This window comes from Paramormyrops kingsleyae, chromosome 4, assembly GCF_048594095.1.
Source record: "Paramormyrops kingsleyae isolate MSU_618 chromosome 4, PKINGS_0.4, whole genome shotgun sequence".
Classification (NCBI taxonomy): Eukaryota; Metazoa; Chordata; class Actinopteri; order Osteoglossiformes; family Mormyridae; genus Paramormyrops; species Paramormyrops kingsleyae.
This window is the reverse complement of record NC_132800.1, coordinates 31,277,555-31,297,826: the sequence shown is the minus strand read 5'-3', so window position 1 is coordinate 31,297,826 and position 20,272 is coordinate 31,277,555. Positions and strand designations below refer to the sequence as shown.

The 20,272-nt window shown below is 39.3% G+C and overlaps 1 protein-coding gene across 1 annotated transcript; it reads left to right on the top strand.

Moving 5' to 3' along the window:
* The first annotated feature begins 1,610 nt into the window (after positions 1–1,610).
* LOC111854540 (uncharacterized) lies at positions 1,611–20,051 on the top strand. Its single transcript, XM_023832576.2, has 36 exons — positions 1,611–1,727; positions 2,207–2,283; positions 3,361–3,399; positions 4,891–4,915; positions 5,158–5,226; positions 5,694–5,762; positions 6,069–6,137; positions 6,209–6,289; positions 6,835–6,903; positions 7,278–7,346; positions 7,696–7,773; positions 7,965–8,048; positions 9,124–9,192; positions 10,579–10,662; positions 10,827–10,916; positions 11,238–11,321; positions 12,022–12,084; positions 12,175–12,243; positions 12,535–12,603; positions 12,971–13,039; positions 13,696–13,764; positions 14,017–14,106; positions 14,845–14,928; positions 15,402–15,470; positions 15,902–15,985; positions 16,479–16,568; positions 16,905–16,982; positions 17,211–17,273; positions 17,377–17,439; positions 17,543–17,647; positions 17,985–18,047; positions 18,131–18,193; positions 18,286–18,348; positions 18,451–18,513; positions 18,596–18,643; positions 19,093–20,051. The coding sequence occupies exons 1-36, from the start codon at positions 1,652–1,654 to the stop codon at positions 19,680–19,682; spliced, it is 3,087 nt and encodes a 1,028-aa protein (XP_023688344.2). The 5' UTR covers positions 1,611–1,651; the 3' UTR covers positions 19,683–20,051.
* Positions 20,052–20,272: the final 221 nt, after the last annotated feature.

The window sequence follows — 20,272 nt, the reverse complement described above, 5'->3', positions numbered from 1 at the left end:
TCTCATAATTTCGACTTTCTATCTCGTAATTATGACTTTGTATCTCATAATTTCGACTTTCTATCTCGTAATTATGACTTTCTATCTCATAATTTCGACTTTTTATCTCGTAATTATGATTTTGTATCTCATAATTTCGGCTTTTTATCTCGTAATTATGACTTTGCATCTCATAATTTCGGCTTTTTATCTCGTAATTATGACTTTCTATCTCATAATTTCGACTTTTTATCTCGTAATTATGATTTTGTATCTCATAATTTCGGCTTTTTATCTCGTAATTATGACTTTGCATCTCATAATTTCGGCTTTTTATCTCGTAATTATGACTTTGCATCTCGTAATTTCGACTTTTTATCTCGTAATTATGACTTTCTATCTCGTAATTATGACTTTGTATCTCGTAATTTCGACTTTCTATCTCGTAATTATGACTTTCTATCTCGTAATTATGACTTTGTATCTCGTAATTTCGACTTTTTATTTAGTTTTTTTTTTTCTTTTACTGGCGGAAATGGGCTTCCATAGGTAACCCATGAATCGAGTGAAATTATTCTGTTTGCCCTCTAAGACCAACCTGCAATTGTTTTGTTGTGAAGTAGCCTGTCAGAAACTGCACATGACAAACTTTGCCAGCTTGCCCCCTCCATCCATCCATATGGATAAACAAAAAAACGACACATTTAAAATGTAACCTAAACCATTTAGGCAACCCCACTCTCCATCAATTCCGACCTTTTTGCATACACTATTGAAAATATCACGTTATGCTATAGGGTACATGCCGTTAGGCAGAGGGCTCTTTTGAGCCCATTTTTCGTTACAAATTTTAGGATGATCTCACGGAAATCTGTGAATAAATACAAAGTTTTCAAACTGAAGTCAGTGACGGGAAGACATCACACTTTTTAGAGATGGAACTGCAGAAAAACCTAAAACCTTGACATGATTATGAATAATAGAATTATGGACGTTTCTCCGTTTTTGTGGATTAGCCTTTCCATAACTAACGTGAACTACTGTCCTACTTTGGTAAGATTGAAATTAATGTCTTTGACTGTCTTTAGTAGGTGTGATTTTTGATTTTTAGAGAATATTTTGAAATAAAAGTCAAATTGCATTTAACCTGTGCGGTTTTTTTATTATAAAAAGAAAAGGTTTTCCACATATGCAAAAAGTGCCCTTTTTTCCCCCTGGAGCACTTGCCCCCCAAAATGTCTGTGCACGCCACTGCATCACACCCTGTTTTAGGCACAGAGACATTGGCCCCAAATGAGAACTGATGGCTTCTCGAGAGCCCCTCCCCTGTCATTCACCGATTCGAAACATATCAAAATTAGCTAATAAGGTTGGCACCTCTGTATGAAATATGCCCCCTCTTATCCTCGGTCGATTTCGCTGTTCAGGTCGGGGAGCAAAAACTTCACTGCCTAGCTATGTGCCTGCATTTCAGGCATTTGTTTTCCGAGACACTTCAGTATTTATCGTAAATCATCCAGTTCATCCTGGTTGCCAGCTGACCACAGTTTATCATTAATAACGATGATAAGTCCTGATTGGTAGAATATTAACTGGGCTAGTTAACTTACTGCTACATACTGTATATAATGGTGGGGGTGTGTGGATTTTCACCTGATGGTCTGCAGACACAATGCGTGGAATGGAAACATCGTCTGCTTTGCTGCTCCTCTTGTCCTCCTTACTACAGATTGCTTTATGCGGAATCAGTAAGTGACATTCTTGAGTTTAAGTGTAGATCAGTGACACACTTCGTGGCCTTGTAGGGTGTATGGAGCATGTGTTGTATGTGTTGTGCATTTCCTCTGTATCAGCAAATTACTTAATATCTGCATGACAATGTAAACTTGCAGAGACGAACCAGAATTTGCATACTATAGGTGTGACTGGAGTTCCTTGTAACTTATTCCATGCTTAATCCTTAAATTTAATCTGCTCATATATATAGTCATTTAAATGCTATAATTGTGTGTGAATCAGATGTCCCAGCAGAATAAGTATTTTGAACTGCACAAATAGTTATCTCCGTCATACCCACTAAATCATCTATGTCCATTTTGTTTCAATACATCTGGTGTATTTGTGGTTGGTGATGTTGTTTCAGCCTTTAGCGGTAAAAAAAACAAACAAACAAAAATGAATTGACACCACTAATTCTGTCCACTTTCTTTAAATTTGATGTCTCCAGTTACGCAGTTAAATCCAGAAACAAGCTGGGAAAACACCATGGATGTGGTTGTAGAACGTAAACGCTACAATGTTACGGTAAGCACCGTAACAGAAAGACCTGGAACCCATACAAAGCCAAACAGGGCTGCTCACTTTTGAGAGGTGTTTACTTCCGCTTATCTTCAAAAATTAAATACTGATTAGGAAAATATCCTGAAAATATCTGAACGTAACTTTTAGCTTTGAAGTAGTAGAGTCTAGCTAGTAGTAACTAGCTATAGTACTACTAGCTACCCCCCACCCACACACACACACACAAAAATACATTTGACATACTGACATCCTGTATTGCTCATTTTATGTGTCGCGTTGCCGTCACATTTTATTTTAACACTCCTATCCTATCCGCATTTCCCTGTGGTTCCATATGGCTCCCTATATGTCAGCATTAACTGAGCGACTTTCCCACCGTCAACTTTGGTTACGATACTAAGTCATGACAGTTTGATGTATTCAATACGTGGTGCCTGTCTATACACATTATAGCTATTTTAATTTATCAAAACCGATGTAGGAGAGAATTTGATAGGGGGGGGGAACTTCATGATTTAAGTACTAAGGTTTATTTACTGGGGAGATGAATGAAGCCAAATTAAATATTTTTTTTTGGGGGGGGGGGGGCGCACCGCCCGAGTCGCTGCTGGGGCACTGCTACTGCAAGCCCTGTCCTTTTACATTGAGTTTACTTCTCCTAAGTGGCGTCAGTAAGAGAAAGTTTTATTCCAGTTCTTTTTAATTTCATTTATATTTAGTTTAGACAAAGGAAAATAACCATATGTTCAATTGTAATAATAATAAGTATAATAATAATAACAATAATGCATGAATAAACGCATGAAAAACAACCAGGCGCCACTCTGACTCCATCTCGCGCATGCAGGGAAGCTGCTCTAATCTGTTAACTTTTAGCGATGCACCTGGCGCGCAGCGCATTGAGCGCAAACTTGTGTTTTTGAATGGATGCGCAAACGAGCGTCGCACGTGCCGCGTTCGGTCTGAAAACCCCTTAACAATGATTAAATATCATATAAAAGAAACTCATCAAACATAATTTATTGGTTTTGGGACAATGATATGACAACAAATTAACAGCATTCTCTTCAACCATTATAGGTTGTTTTACACTCAGGTACAGAACCCGTGTTTAGTGAGGTAAGTGTCTTTGGGCAAGCCGTATCAGCTATTATTAAAAGATCCCGAGTTCTGCAAATCCAATCCTTACTTCACCCACACTCCCTTACCTCTACAGTTTGTTGAAGTACTGGGTGGAAATGTGAAAGCCAAAAAAATGTGTTTTTACCCAAATGCTCCAAGTTCTAGTTGAAACACGTAACATTTTTTTGTTTTCTCAAAGTCTCACATAAAGTTTAAATTTTATTAAATGTAACATTTTAGTTATTTATATTATCGCCTAAAGAAAACATGACTACAAAGACAAAAGCTTGAGTGAAGTGCACGAATACTATAGGGTTTATGGTAGCAAATATATTAGCTCAGATCTTTTTAACAATGTATAATATGTCTCCCAAACCAATTTGGTCTTATTCTGCTATATCTGACACTTGTTCAAACAAAGTTTCAACCAATTCTATGTCAGAAATTAGGCTTTAAGGTAATCTAATTCTTAAAAACAAATATGCGTACTACTCTGAGCCCATGTCTCACAATATGTCCCCCATTCCAAATTTATTCTCCTGTATGCCTTTTAATAGGAAAAAACTACACTTTGTGATCGTTTAGTTACTATTTACATATTTATTTAGTTTTTGTTTGAATTTGCCTTATTTTAATGATTTGGCTACACAGAAATAGATTACTGTTCTACATTATATTGCAGCCATGTCACATGCACTGACGTGTTCCTTCAGCACAATACAAAAAAAAAAGAATTAAAAACTAATGTTCTTTTATTGCAGTATATACATGGCATTAGTATTTGTAACTCTTGGCTCTTTCAGTCACGTAAAGTATACCACTATACCTTACCCACAAAACAACAAGCAGTATCGGAGAACAAGTAACGTTCTGAATGGTTAAACATGTAAATCGCGGTCCTTGTGAGATATACGAGCGAAGCCTGCAGTGTAGGATCGGGCCATTTATCCAATGTCTTTGTGAAGTGGTAATAAGATCCATCAAAGTTCAAATAGAGTAAGTAGAGTAATAATGACAAATTCACTCAACCTTATGTTTCCTGTCACTAAGCACAATTGCTTCAGTTTTCGTGCTTTTTGTCTCAAAAATTGATCAGGTCCAGTTCTTCACCCATACAGTGTGCCTGAAAAGTATTGAAAAGATCAGGGAAATATATTTTTGAATTATCATGCTGACAAGATGAAATGTCTGAGTTTTTGTCTTCACTACTTCAATTTTTATGCAGTTTGTCTCAGATTTTGATCAGGTCAGATCAGGTTTAGATCTTCACCCATACAACATGCTTGCAAAGGTTATCTCTTAATGGGGGTATTCCCTGCAAGGCTTGTTTGCTTTCAAATTAATCTGAATTTAGCCACAACTTTTATCACAAAAATTGTATGTGTTGATTGATGTTTTAATTTTGGAAAAATCAGTAAGATTTTTTTTCTGTTTCAATATATTTTGTATAGTTACTGCTTTGTTACAAATACTTTTCTCTTAATTTAGAATGTACATGTGGACCATTGCAAAGGTAAGTTTACCTTTTTGGCACTTTAAGATAATATCAAATGTGATAAAATAATGACATCTGGCTATTTTTATGTTTCACACTTTAATGAATCCTTTGATAATATTGTTTGTAATTAAGGTTGTAATTAAGTTATGCTTTGCTGTGCAAGACAGATTCTCTATAACGTGTGAATGTGCACTTCATATTATTGGTTACCATCCACGGCCAGTTCCGACATCTACTGATATCTAAATATATTACAGAATTAAGGGAGGAACTGGAAGATAAGATAAATGAAGTACACGACCAAAGCCGAGTGAACTCCTTACTAGGTGAGAACAGGAACCTTCCGGAATATCGGCACAGCTCTTCTGGGAGAATCGAACCCCCTGGATACACAAATAACACTTTATTTCAGGGGGCACAGATACTTAGTAACTCAGTTAAACCACTGAAGCAAAAATCATGAACAAATACAGTAGCTATTTAAGAAAAAATGTGTCATGATTCATTAACAATGGACAGACATGAGATCAGTATTTCACTTGTGTTATTCATGACTTGTTCCTTCAGTAGTTTGCTAAGATTTATAGAATTAACGGATATAGTAATTGCTTGAGATAAAAGTCAAATTTCATTAATGATAAACAAACATGAGGTCTGTATGTTTATGGTTAATTAATACATAAGTAATAGCATAATTCTACGATTTGTGCCCCATCTAGTAAGGGTATTACTGGATACACATGCAAGGCCTTCTACAACTGAGACACATTTTTATTCCCCATATTCTGTCCAGCAATAAGGATAGCAGAACTTCAGTCTGCTTTAAGGCAGAGGAACCAAGACGCCACATTTCAGGTTTCTGGTGAGTTCTAGCAAACATCACTGTTTCATGGCTGTCTTTCCAAACTAGTGAATTAAATTTAAGGACACTTTCATTTAAAGAGCAGCAAATGGTGTCCGAACAGACACTGAATGGTTTTTTATGTGTTCAGTACACGAACACCTCTTTTAATTACAAACTCCATTTAGATTGCCAGGGACAAACTGTTTTAAGTGTAATATAGTTAATCTGTATATTCTTTAGTTGCAGTGTTGTGTTTAAGCATTTCTGAAAACAAGTTGACAGGCAGTGTGATTAGTCCCCATTTAATCTCTCCGTGTCTTTCAGTTCTCCAGCAGCAACTGCAGGAAGCCATAAAAAAACTGGACACAAAGATGGCCAACATTCATAAAAAGGGTCAGTGGTGTGTCCCTAGGAGTTCTGTAGCACTACCTCATGTGAAGCTCATTTTTGTTTATCCCGTCCAGGTGTAACTATAATTGAAGTGCACAACTTTGCGGTGTTTCTACAGCAATGGGTCATCAACCAAACTACTGTTCAGATCACTTGTGAGTGTCACATGACAACGTCGGCTTGCATTCCATCTGAATTTGCCCGTTCAACATTCGGCCAATTCATTTACAATAACTAGAATGTCTGCGGTGAAACCTTGGTACAAACTATCAGGGAGAAGCTAATCTGTGAGGTTCTACCACAAGTCTGCTTAACACTGTCCTGGTTGCACTACCACTATTTAAAAAACAAGGCCCGGTTCCGGCTACTCGCAACTCCAAGAATATATTTGGTTATAGGGTTATGATTACAGAGCCTTTCAGTCAAACCAGTTGACAAGTATAAGCAACAGAGGCAGGGAGTGTTTTCTTTGACCAAAGCCTAAGACTAGACTTGGGGTAGGAAACCCCGATCCTGGAGTGCTGGTATCTAGAAGGTTTTCTATCTTACCAGGTTTCTGATGAACCAAACCTGATCTCAGGTAGGATAGAAAACCTGCTGGATCCCGGCACTCCAGGATTGGGGTTGCCTACTCCTGGTGTAGACTATGTGTAAACGATGTGTAAAAAGCCCACCTGAGCAATATCTCTGAACCCCTCAGTACTTCAGAATGAACAGGAGCAGATGATAAGCAAACTGGATGAGGACGCCGATGACACAAGTAAACTGAGTAAGTGACACGGCCAGTCGTACGGGTGGCCAAGCATTTTCATTTCATTTCAGTCTTTCGTTTACAGAAAACGCAAAGGTAAAAGAATAATAAAAAAACAATAACAACAGTAATTTTCATAGCAGTAATCGTGAACATCATCACTAATTCAATTCATGTCAAAAATAAACAAATGTGCAGAAAATTAGATGGGTAAGTACTTTTTGTATTGTACTATAAATGTGCAAAGACCACAAAATCAAACACTGACTTGACCGCCACATGTATGAAAACAGGGCTTAATGTAAATGAAAATATTCTTGTTTTTGGGTTTTCTTGGTGGTTGTCATGCGACATCGGCTTTCTGGAGATTCATTTGCTTTTTTTTCTTTCAGTTCTACAGATTCTTGCACTTAAGACCCGACTGGCCCAGATCCAGTCCGAAACATCACCTGAGATCCCCGGTAAGATACCAGCACCTTCTTCACAATACTTTTGCTGCCAGTTTGCTTACATTAAAGCATATGCTTAAGATGAACATGCTTTCAGATAATATTACACGCTATTTTTTCAGGGGGGAAATACACGTTCTTAAAATTTAACAGGATAAAACCTAATTTTAGATATTAAAATGAGATTTTGGCAAAATATGAAATGCAATACTGAGTTTTACAAGGTAAAGCATGTATTGTTTAGTGCTGATCATTATAATTGTTCTGCTTGATTTTTTTATATGATGCCAAATATCAAACAAATATAACACGATTAATCCCAGAGTGCCATTTTTGAACTATCTATTTTTGTGTCTTACAGATTTGCTACAACAACTGAAAACAAAATTTGAACAGCTGGAGACCAAGAGCAGTGAACTTGAGTTAAACCACACCCTTTGTGAGCTGTTTTCCTGTTTTCAAGGGCTTGTTGAAATGTGACGCGGTCTGGCTCCTAAGTCTGAGACCTAATTCCTTTACAGTAGACAAAAACGAAAGCTAAAACGTCAGTGAATAATTGCTGCTGGGATCAGAGGTGTCAGGAAAACTAGAAAAAATTTAAAAAATAAAAATGAACTGTTTGCTGTGCAGATTTGCAGATAGTGGATCTGCAGAGCAAAGTATGGGACTTTGAGACTAAAACCCCCGATGAAGAGATTTCAAGAACGCTATCAGGTGAGAGCTACGTTCTCCTGTCATGCGTCAAGCACTGTGTTTAGGGAAATTCCCTTTTTGCCTACCCCATTTTACTCAGCAGGAGACACATAAACAGGTAAGAGCAAGTGGGGGGGGGTGCAAAACACCCCTAGAGCATTTGGGGTTAAGGGCCTTGTTCACGAGCCTAAGAGCATCAGTGTTGCAGCCAGCAGCCAGCAAACCAGCACCATAGTCTCAGATTTAGAAGTAATAAATCTCACCTCCACTGCTTCACACTCAGCATCCAAACACACAAGTGTGTCCTGGAAGGTCTGTCCTCTGATCTCCCGTTTCAAAAACTGGGTCATCAGCCTTGTTTGCCAGTCCAAAGGTAGTTTACTCACCTTCCATGTCACATTGACGTGTGTCAGTTACATTAGGGCAACAACAAATGAGCGGAGGCCATTCGACCCATCAGGCTTCCTTGGAGGGAATTCAACTAATGATTTAAACTTGGCGGGATTTTATCAATTTCAGATTTGAAGGAATCTAGGGTCTTGCACTACCCCTTCAAGGAGACTATTCCGTATTCCAGTTACGTGCTGTGAGAACAAGTTCTTTCTCAGATCCAAATTAAGGTGTTCCCCCATTAGTTTCATGTTCTTGCGCCACATGTTCATATTCCAGTGACTACAGAGAACAGCAGTGTATTCAAAAACAGGAGGAAATACCAATAAAACTGTATAAAATAATATTGCATGTGTTTACTTACAATATAAAGAAATCATAGTTGGAGTCATAACAAAAAGGTTTTACATTTCAGGATTATTTATCAAACTCTTTGTTCAATATTTAGTGTGTCGTGATTTTTTTATATACTCTCTACTTTTGTAGATATCTTATGAAATGAATTTCAGTCAATTATGTATTAACAAGCAATATCAAGTAATAGTGATTCTCCAAGCCCATCGTTTGTTTTGTTGTTTTTATTACGGTATATCTACAGTGAAAATATGTAGATGTTGTGTCTCCTTGTTGTGCTTTTACTTTGATAATCTAAGTAGGAATTTCTTAGAAACAATGATAACTTACAGTAAGTTTCTGTACCTTCAAGACACTTTAAATCAGCTAGAAGACAAAATGCATCAGCTGAACGATGACAGCGATGGTGATACGAACTTGGGTGAGTTCATGGAATGCTTGCTGGAAACTAGGCTAGTTAGCTATGTTTTCCAGTCCTGGGTAAGTTAAGTTAGCGTTTCCACACCCGGTCCTTGGGATCCTCAGACGGTCCACGTTTTTGCTCCTGAGGTAGGTTATATGCATCAGTAAGGAAAACCTACAGTATAGTGAAGTCTCTGTTCATTGGTTCATATGCAGCAGTAAGGAAAACCTACAGTATAGTGAAGTCTCTGTTCATTGGTTCATATGCAGCAGTAAGGAAAACCTACAGTATAGTGAAGTCTCTGTTCATTGGTTCATATGCAGCAGTAAGGAAAACCTACAGTATAGTGAAGTCTCTGTTCATTGGTTCATATGCAGCAGTAAGGAAAACCTACAGTATAGTGAAGTCTCTGTTCATTGGTTCATATGCATCAGTAAGGAAAACCTACAGTATAGTGAAGTCTCTGTTCATTGGTTCATATGCAGCAGTAAGGAAAACCTACAGTATAGTGAAGTCTCTGTTCATTGGTTCATATGCAGCAGTAAGGAAAACCTACAGTATAGTGAAGTCTCTGTTCATTGGTTCATATGCAGCAGTAAGGAAAACCTACAGTATAGTGAAGTCTCTGTTCATTGGTTCATATGCAGCAGTAAGGAAAACCTACAGTATAGTGAAGTCTCTGTTCATTGGTTCATATGCAGCAGTAAGGAAAACCTACAGTATAGTGAAGTCTCTGTTCATTGGTTCATATGCAGCAGTAAGGAAAACCTACAGTATAGTGAAGTCTCTGTTCATTGGTTCATATGCAGCAGTAAGGAAAACCTACAGTATAGTGAAGTCTCTGTTCATTGGTTCATATGCAGCAGTAAGGAAAACCTACAGTATAGTGAAGTCTCTGTTCATTGGTTCATATGCAGCAGTAAGGAAAACCTACAGTATAGTGAAGTCTCTGTTCATTGGTTCATATGCAGCAGTAAGGAAAACCTACAGTATAGTGAAGTCTCTGTTCATTGGTTCATATGCAGCAGTAAGGAAAACCTACAGTATAGTGAAGTCTCTGTTCATTGGTTCAGTATCACTACAACACAGAAATGACACAGCGTTTGAACTCCAGTATTTGATCACACTGTTGTTTAGGAGGAAACATTTTTTAAATTCTGTAAGTATCTGAAATCTGAAAATATTTGTCAGACAAATTTCTCAGGTATTTTGTCACATGACTCCTGCATGCCACACTTTAAAATATGTAACGCAGTTTATTTCTGCAGTAATATCTAAGAATTTAGACAACAGAGCTATGACATGCATGGAATTGAGTAATATTTCTATATTAATTCAGTACATTTTTGGAGTGGTTTCTCCTATGGCCAGACCGAAATGGATTAACAATGTTTTTGGTTTCAGTTCTGAAGATATACTTCCTGCAGAGTATTGTGAGAGAGCTGCAAAGACAGTCCTTAAACCAGTCAGAGCCTGGAGAGGATGCTGGTGGGTATTACTGATCACTTGTCTTGGATGAACCATATTCCTCATGAAAGTAGAAAGGACCCGCAGTACATGCCGATATTGTTTGAATGCAGCATCCTGTGTTCCAAAGCTGGCTGTCTTTGTAAAGACACAGCGGCACCTGATATTTCTGACGCATCTCACAGGACTTGAGAAGAAGCTCACAGACAAGAAGAAGGAACTTGAGGGGGCTCTGATGCAACTGAGACGCAGCGATGGCAGAAATTCTGAAATGCGTAAGTGGGTTAAACCTCTCAAAGAGCAGCACAGAAAAAAGTGTGAAATGGGACTAGTTATTCTACTGGTGAGAATACGCTGTCTACACTGGGCATTTGGGGTCAATGCCTGGTGTCCCGTTTAAACCATTTGTGGGCCAGAGAAGGTACGATGGCCTAGGTTCATTGGAGAGGTGAGATGACTGTCATGCTTTTTGCTATAGAGTGATACCTAGTGTCAGCCAGGTATTTCTAGTACCTGAGATAGAATCATGAACTGTCTAAGGTTCAATGCTCAAGGCTCTGACATCTTTCTCTGTTTTCAATCTTTGGACCTTGCAGTTGTGAAAATTGTTGGATTGCAGAAAACAATATCCGACTTACAATTAGAATCCCAAAATACGAATGCCACTGCTCACATTGCTGGTGAGTAGCTATTTTCTATCAGCTTCTAAAGTTTACTGTTTAAGCAGAATTAAATGCTGATCTTCTACTTCCCTCTATATACAGTACTGTGCAAAAGTCTGGGGGAGTGAAAGAATGTCTCTCGAAGTGTGTCAGTGTGTCAAAACCTCTCCTCATGTCACCCTAGTATTGACCATTAGCATACCATGTTTGGCTAATCAGTATTTCATCACGTTGTTTAGCTCATTAAGTTAATTATGTGAGATGGCAGTGAGATTTAACAAATACATGGAATGGCTGAGGTGCCCCTGAGGAGAGGTTTAGGACCTGAAGTGATGTTCATCTAGCCATCCAACAAGATATCAGTAATTTTCTGGAGAACAGAAGAAATTCTTGTTAGTTTTCATTGTGTTACTGTTTATTTGCATATTTTCTAATGTTAAATTTGTGTTTTTTTTCTGAGCAAATATTCACTTACTATCCAGATAAACATCTCAACATTTTCTTTGACTGCCTAAGTCTTTTGCACAGCCCTTTCTGTGTTGCTCTTTTAATGCTGCTACTTTTCACCTTCCGCTCTTCATCACAGCTTATGTCAGTTTCAGGCCCTCGTCCCGTTCTCTTTTTGTAACGAGCATTGCCTTTCTACATGAGATGCACACAAATCCATCTCTCAGAAGATGCCTGTGTATTAACTCTTTGGAAAATGTCTGTTTCACAGGACTGCAGAAGCAACTGAATGTTATGAGTGAGAGAAACTTGCAGCTACAGACTAAGTACAATGGTGAGGTTATATTTTGCCTGCATGCAGGTTTAAAAATTGTGCTTATTAATGTCGTATATGACCTGTTTAAAACATGCTTGTGTCATACAGGGCTTCTTAGGGAACTGCAGGAGAAGGGTGATCTACTGGCCAAAAGTTATTCTAAAAATGCTCAACTGGGTAAGATGCCTTCTGAGAGAGGCTTCCAGCTCTAGTGATGGATGAAATGACACTTCATGAACCATTTGCCATATTTTTGAACCACACTAGACGGTGCTCTGTGTTGAAAAAAGGTGCGCCGAGCATGCCGCAAAGCAAATCAAGAGCACCATCTAGTGGGGTGAAAAGGTACAGCGAATGGTTCATGAGCCGTCATTTTGTCACCCACTGTTAAATCAGCTCCATTGGACACATATGTCTTGTTTTGACTATCTCACATGGTGTCTGTTTGCATGGTTTTCATTGTTCCAGCTTCAAGGGTAACTGAGCTTGAAATTCAGCTGGAAAGCACTTCACACCAGCAGTCTTCTCAGATCACTAGTGAGTGTTGATGTGAGACTGTTTGCCCCTTACAGCATGACAGCACTCTGTTAACGTTTCTCGGGTGTTCACCTCTTCAGCATGAAGCTGACGATATTCTCAGTTATAGTGTATTCATGTTGTCAAGGTTTAATTGTCTTGTTTCCTGTTGCGTGGTTCTATACATGTTCTGGTACTGAAAGGACTTAAACCTGCACATCTATGTGTGAGAGCTTTTTGACACTAGGCATCTAGAGCAGTTTAAGTCTCTGTTTAAGTGACTGTACTATTGAGAGGCAACCCATGCTTTATTCAAACAAGCATAAGTTGTAGATTTTGCTGTGTTCTAGTAAATTATTTGTCAGACTTCTTTTTAACACTTTTGCAGTGCTTCAGAACAAACTGGAGGACTCGATTGCCAACCTGAACGAGAAGGACAACGACAACAGTAAACTAAGTGAGTGGCTGCTTTTAATGGAGGCCAGATCACCAGAAAGTTGACCTCTAATAAAATGGATGGATTCCTCCTGTTCTCAAAAAAAAAGTTACAAATATCTTGTTGGATGGAACACCGCTTCAGTTCCCAGACCACTTCTCAGGGACAACCCTGCCATTCCATGTATTTGTTAAAATACATGGAATGGCACCATCTCACTGAATTAACTGAACTGATCAAATAATTGAATGACGTACTGATTAGTCAAACATGCTAGTGGTCAACAAAAATGATCAAAAACATCAATAAGTTGGACAGTTACTGCAATAACTAGGGTGTCTTTAGGAGAGGCTAGGCTGACACATTTTAACAGAAATAATATCAGTTTTACACTAATATGACAATCATATAAACATTATTTTCGTTCACTGCCTAAGATGTTTGCATAGTACTCATCTATAAATGATTTCACTTGACAGAAGCAATACTGGAAACAGCAAAAAGGAGCACTATGTACAACAATGGAGTCTAGCGACAGATAACATCTCTTAGTCCATCCATGTTTCTTAACTTAGTTAATTAAAGGCACTTGAGAGAGCCTCTCATAAGCAATAGCTACTAAACTGTTGCCACACAGTCACCACTGTGATTTCACAGCATTATTGTTGTTTGTTCAGTTCTGCAGATACTTACTCTACAAATGGAGGTGAAGGAGCTGCAGCAGGGCTCATCGTCCCAGATTGCAGGTGTGGCGCCTCCTATATCATGCTGGCTTTAAAGAAACATTGTATCCCATCTTGAATCTCAAAACTATTCAAGCTACAATGTAAATATATAGATTGTGCCACAATCATCAGCATGGTTATTCGTTTTATTACCGCACAGGATGAACAGTGCAGTTATATTCTGACCCATTTACGTTCACTTACAATGGAGAATATTTATATAAGAATTTATCTCACAGATCTTTTTCAAGCAATAGTTTGTGCCTGTCTCAGATTTACAGTTTCAACTGCAAGAGAAGACTCGAAAACTACGGAGGACATCCGAACAACTGAATATCAATATGGATTTAAACTCTAAACTAGGTGAGTTTGTAAATGCAAGCTTTATGGCTGTCCTGAATGTTCCAGTGTTACACAACAGGAGAAAAAAAATCAACTGTATATTTTTTTTTTACAATAATTAACAAAAAAAATTGTAATTGTTTGTTTGATGATGAATTTTATTTGACTTAAGAGCACATGAATACTTGGGAGTAGTTCCATCATGGAACTGTCTGAATGACAAAGCATTTGTTGCAGTACGGTTAGGTGATGGGAGCAGGAACAGTCAATGCCTGGAAGGAAAAGGCCAGATTGACTACAAGAAACAGATCATGGAGACAGAATGGTTTTACATGAATGAGTGTTTGGGCATCATGGGCAAGGCGGGGATTGGTTGTTTCTAGGGTACCACTCAAAAAGTCACTTCGGGGTCGTGTGCCCCTCCCTCGGAAATTTCAAAAACTAAATAAATAGCAAGCAAGTAGAATTAGAAGATTGTACATAGTTAGGTTAGTAACATGCCGCTTCAGGATCTCCTAAATGAGGAATGTGTTTATTTAATATTGAGTGTAGTGTCTCTTTGTGGCCAACAGGGGGCCCCGTGGTATGGGGGGCCCCATGCAATTGAACGGTTTGAGTGGTGGTAAACACTGGGCATGGGTGTGTCTCGCAATGATTCATGGACACTTGTCTGGGGAATAAACTTCCTTTGTATGAATGTGTTTGAGTGTGGAGAAAAAAACGACGACAAAAATCAAGTGTCCTATTTTTGCTGTGTAGTTCTGCAGATACTGGAGCTACAGGGCATCATATGGGACCTCGAACGAGGAGTCAGTAACACAACAGACGCCTCCCAAATACCCGGTGAGTGATATTTCCATAATCTGTCCATTGCTATAAATGTAAAGGAAGATCAAGAACAGTTTTTGTACAGGGTGAAGTGAAATACAAAACGGAACACAGAATGTAATGTGAAAATTAGCTATACAAATAAAATTGAATTAAACTGAATTGAATTGAAATGAACTACACAAAACGGAAAAAAAGAAAAGGAATACATTAAGTAATTAAAAATGTTTTTTCTAGTGCTGTGAGAACTAAATGTAATCAAATAAAATTTACCATACAGTCTGCCAAAGATCAAAGGCTGTCAAACATTTATGGTAATTTAATTATGTAAATCCATAGTTTAGTAAGACTGATATCACAGATATCAACTGAAATCAGCTAAAATTTGCCCATTGATACTAAACTTGTACATTATTATTACTGAATATGAAATTGAAATTAAATCATTGAATTATATTTTGTAAAATTACCTTTTCTGTTTTTTTCAGACCTGCTGCACTTACTTGAGAGCAAGATTAACCAGCTGGAAAACACCACCACTGATGAGTCTAAAACCGGTGAGTTTGCAGCAAGGCTGCTAGTTTCATGTTAACCAACTTAACCTTATGCCCTGGGTCCTGTTTCAGGAGCTATAGCTCTCATAATTAGTATTGTCTTGCCTGACATAAAAGTTTAGGAGCAGTGTGCTTTTTACCTTTAAGATATGCCTTTAAGATATTCATGACTATGTATGAGCTTCTGGTGACATCGCTGCCTGGTGCGAGTGAGTGAGTGAGTAGCACATCACTCTAGAGAGCAGTCACCGGCTTTGTGTGCGTCTCCACCCTGATAACGGTCACATGACTTACTCATGATTGCGAAGGATTATATATTGTCACTCTTGGCATGACAGCTGGTTTACTAACCTGACATCACAACACAACCCCAGAAATAAGTGGCAGCGTGCAAATCCCTGACTGCTGGCGCCCCCCCCTCCCTGTGCTTTCAGTCCTGAAGATTTTTACGCTGCAGAGTATCATCAGAGAGCTACGCAGGGAAGCCTCCAATGTAACTGTCCCAGACCATGTTATCGGTGGGTACCGTCATCCCCAGCCCAGCCCAGCCGATCCTTCTGTTTCCTTCCCCAGCATCTTACCTCTTGTTACTGCCCTTCTGTGATACACTCCAGCTGCCTCTCATTGTGCTCCCTTGTTAGTCCTTGTTATAAGTGTGTCCCAGTCCTGTGATGCCCAGTCCTGACATTGACATTGTTATCTCTGTTAGTCTAGTTGCAAGTCCCAGTTTCCAGCTTTCCTGTGATCCCTGTGTTTTCCTGTCTTTTTGATTTGGAATAAACTTCTCGTTTTTGTTGTGGTTCCTGCTTCCGCATCCTGTATCCCGCATCGGCACAACAGATACACCTCATAAGATGGTGTCCATTTACAGCTTGTTTTTTTCCCTCACATTTTTTCAGTAAAATTAGCTGTGCGTTTCAAACCATTTAGATTACAAATAAAAGACCTATAGGTGTTTTGAAGCATGAAACAAACAACGTGCTTCATAAACATTATTTTATTTTATTGTAGAAATTCAGATGAAACTAGAACAGAAGACCAAGGATCTTGAGGGGGTTCTGGCACAACTGAAATCCAAAAAAGATGAGAACTCCCAGCTGCGTGAGTGCATTAAAGTGTGTGAACTAGTGATGGCCAAATGAGGCCTTGTGAACCATTTGCTGTATTTCTTGACTGCACTAGATGGCGCTCCTAGCTTGCTCCGGGGCATGCTTTTCAGCCCTTTTTTTGAACAGACAACATCATCCAGTGGGGTCAGAAAATATAGCAAATGATTCATGAAGCTTCATTTTTCTTCATATTTTACTCCAGGGGAAGAACATCAATTGCATTAGCCTGCCAGTAAAATTTTATATAACAAACCACTCTGGAATAAGGGTGTCTGTACTGATGTCCTGTTTCACCGAGCTAATCTCCCAGTTTTTTTATTCTTTGTAGTTGCAAAAATTGTTGAGCTGCAGGATAAGGTGTCTGAGGTGAAGGCCTCCAATCAGACGGCTTCTATCCTGATTTCCGGTGAGAGACTTCATTTTTCATTAGGATTTAACTACAACATATAGCCTGCTGTTTGTAAGTGTGTGTGTGATGGACTGATGGATGGATGAAGGTATTTTCCAAAGAGCACAGATTGGTTTAAGTTTGTAAATAAACTTAAATTACACCAAACTTCAATACACCTGATATGACATGATAAATGTATATTTTTTTAGACTAACACATTCTCTGTGGACTTCTGAACCACAGGAATGACAAAGAAACTGAGAGACGTTGAAGAAAAATACGGCAGGCTACAGAAAAACTACAGCGGTGATGAAATATTCTTTTTTCCATCTATACCGATATCCAGCAGTCACTGGTGAGTCTAAGTCCAGCATCTTAACTGGGTCGCACTACGTTGCATTTCTTTCAGACCTACAGACACAGTTCCGTGCTAAAGAGGAAGCCTACGAGCAGCTGAAAACAAGACACGCGGGTAACATGCAGCCCCCTCCCTAACCTGATATGTGACACTCAAATAGGTGCCTTTGAATGTGGTTGGTGGAGGGAATTAAATTTAGCTATTTTCACTCTCCCAGAACTTCTAAAGAAGTTGAACGGGGCAACTGAGATCAACTCCAAACTCCAGAGACAGCTGGACGATAAGGATGAAGAATATTCCATCTTGCAGATAAAATACGATGGTGACATTTGCTTCTCCAGTTTATTAATTGCAGATCGGTGAGGGGGGGTGGCATTGAAGCTCAGTCAGTAGCACTGTTACCTCCCCCTTCTAGCAATTTGCCCAATGGTGTCATGCAGGCTAACTGGCACCTGTAACTTGCAATAGTGTGTGTGTGTGTGTGTGTGTGTGGGGGGGGGACTCTGTGAAAGACTGGAATTCTGTCCACACCTGCCTTGTGCTCTGTGTTGCCTGGGGTTGATTCCAACTCTTCTTGAGTCCCTGTCCTTGTGCAAGTGGTTGGAATATAGGTGAGCAGAAGAAAGAGTTTGTTACGTAATTCCTGTGTATTTTCTCAGAACTGCGAAAACAATTAAAACAGAAGAATGAAAACTGCTCTAGACTGCAGTCTGAATATAACGGTGAGAGGAGCGACTCCGATCCGCCCTACCGTTCACGCGAACACCGCGCTTCACCACTAAACGGCTACCCTCAACTTCTGCAGAATTAAAAGACCACCTGGAAGCAAGGAAGGTGGAGGAACTGCGGCTGCAGGACAACTACCTTGGTAGGGAGTGCATAGTGACGGCGTGTGGTCTGAAGGGATTGCCTGCAAATTAAAAAAAATAAATTAAATCTGCCTTTTCCCCTCCATATTAGACCTGAGAAAACAATTGACTGAAAAGGAAACACAGTATTCCAGACTCAAGAGCAAATATGAGGGTGAGTTTACACATTAACATACATACATTACAGGTAAATGTCATTCACCCCAACTTGACGACATTAATCGGGCTACATGTCTATTTATCCTTTGCGCATCAGATTTGCAGAATGAGCTCAGTGAAAAGACTGCCGATTTCAACAAGCTGCAGAAGAAATTCAATGGTGAGAGCCGTCCGTCCAGTGCAACAGAGCACAGCTAATATGAAATGATCATGCTTATCACGGGCTGTGCGTTCTTCCATAGACGTGCAAAAGGGGCTAAATGAAGAGAATGATTTCGAAATCAAGACAGGTTTGTCTAAAAATTTATGTCTCTACCTGCACCCAAATATTCTTTTTATTAAACCAATATTCTGTTCCTTATCACAATGGTGATATATAATGCTTAATATACGGCTGCAACAAAATGTGTGTTTATGTATATATTATTACACAAACAAGCTATGGCATTAAAGGTCATTTCATCGCAAGAGATGAATTGGGACCTTTCTAGAAGCTTGAAAATACCTCAGAATGACCGTTCACCTTGCCTACAAACTATTACAGCACAGTGCCTGACAATTTGAGAGCTGTACATTAAAGATTGTGTCAGGTACTGATTCTGATCAGAGAAACTTCATACTTCTGTTAGCACTGTTCTCGAGACCAGTTAGGAAAGAAACGTATTTAAAAAAAAACTAAGGAATGCCTAGATTTTTTCTGCTGAGATTGAAAAATTTTCCATGTTTGATTTGTTTCCAGATGACATTTCGCTGGACCCTAGCACAGCACATCCGAAGCTCATCCTGTCCTCGAATGACAGAGTCGTGGTGGTGGGAAGTGTTAGGCAAAACATCCCCGACAGCACGCAGAGGTTCGACGTAGTCATGGCTGTGCTGGGGAGGGAAGGGTTCGCCTCCGGGCGGCACTACTGGGAGGTTAGCATGGGCCAGCGGAGCTGCTACGGCGTGGGCATGGCTTCAGGCTCCGCCCAGAGGCAAGGCCGCATCTCACTCAATCCCAGCAATGGCTACTGGGGCATCATGAAAAATCGGCGGGACCAAGTTTTTGCGATGGCCACCCCACGCGTCTCCCTGAACCTGCACACCCAGCCGCACAGCGTGGGGGTGCTGCTGGACTACGAGAAGGGCCAGATCTCGTTTTACAACCTCGACACCAGGTCCCACATCTACACCTTCAGCCGCAACGCCTTTGAAGGCAAGCTCTTTCCTTTCATCCTCTCTTGTGAGGACGCAGCAAAAGATGACGGGCCAATCATCATGTCCCCTGCCCCTGAAGACGTCTCCTGGCTGGAGAAACTCGGCGGAAAATCTGCAAGAAGCCTGCCCTGAATCACTTTACCTTTCTTTCTGATATGCGCCTAATTGTTAGCGGTGGGAAACAGTATACCAGACTCACTTTAGACCACAATAACTTTAATCTTTTTCCATCCGTGACAGATCAAAGGCTTTCATATGTACTTGATCTTTTTATTTGTAGATTTATTTTATTTGAAAGTATTTGAAATCGTTTTTTTTTCCCTACAGGAAGCTGACGTAATTGTATACCTCCAATTTCCTATTAAACCAGTAAATGTACAAAATGGCTAAATTGTTGACATTTACAGCAGTGCACTCTATTCGTTGTCTGTTTGCATGCAGTGTTAGCGTTTAAATTCATTTTAAAATGTCCTATGCAACCCACCAATAAAATATATTATAGCAAAGGACATTTTTCTGATGTATCTGCAGGAACATGCACACGAAATGGGGCAGTAGTTGGCTTGAATATGAGAGCCATATATTAATATATTGGACCAATCAATTAACACAATAGCTTCCAATGAGAAACAGTGGATAAGCCTGACAGTTAATCCCAGGAAAGGCTGTTGCCTCATTACTGATTTTTTTTACTACAACAATTCAAATAAAGCACCGTTCAG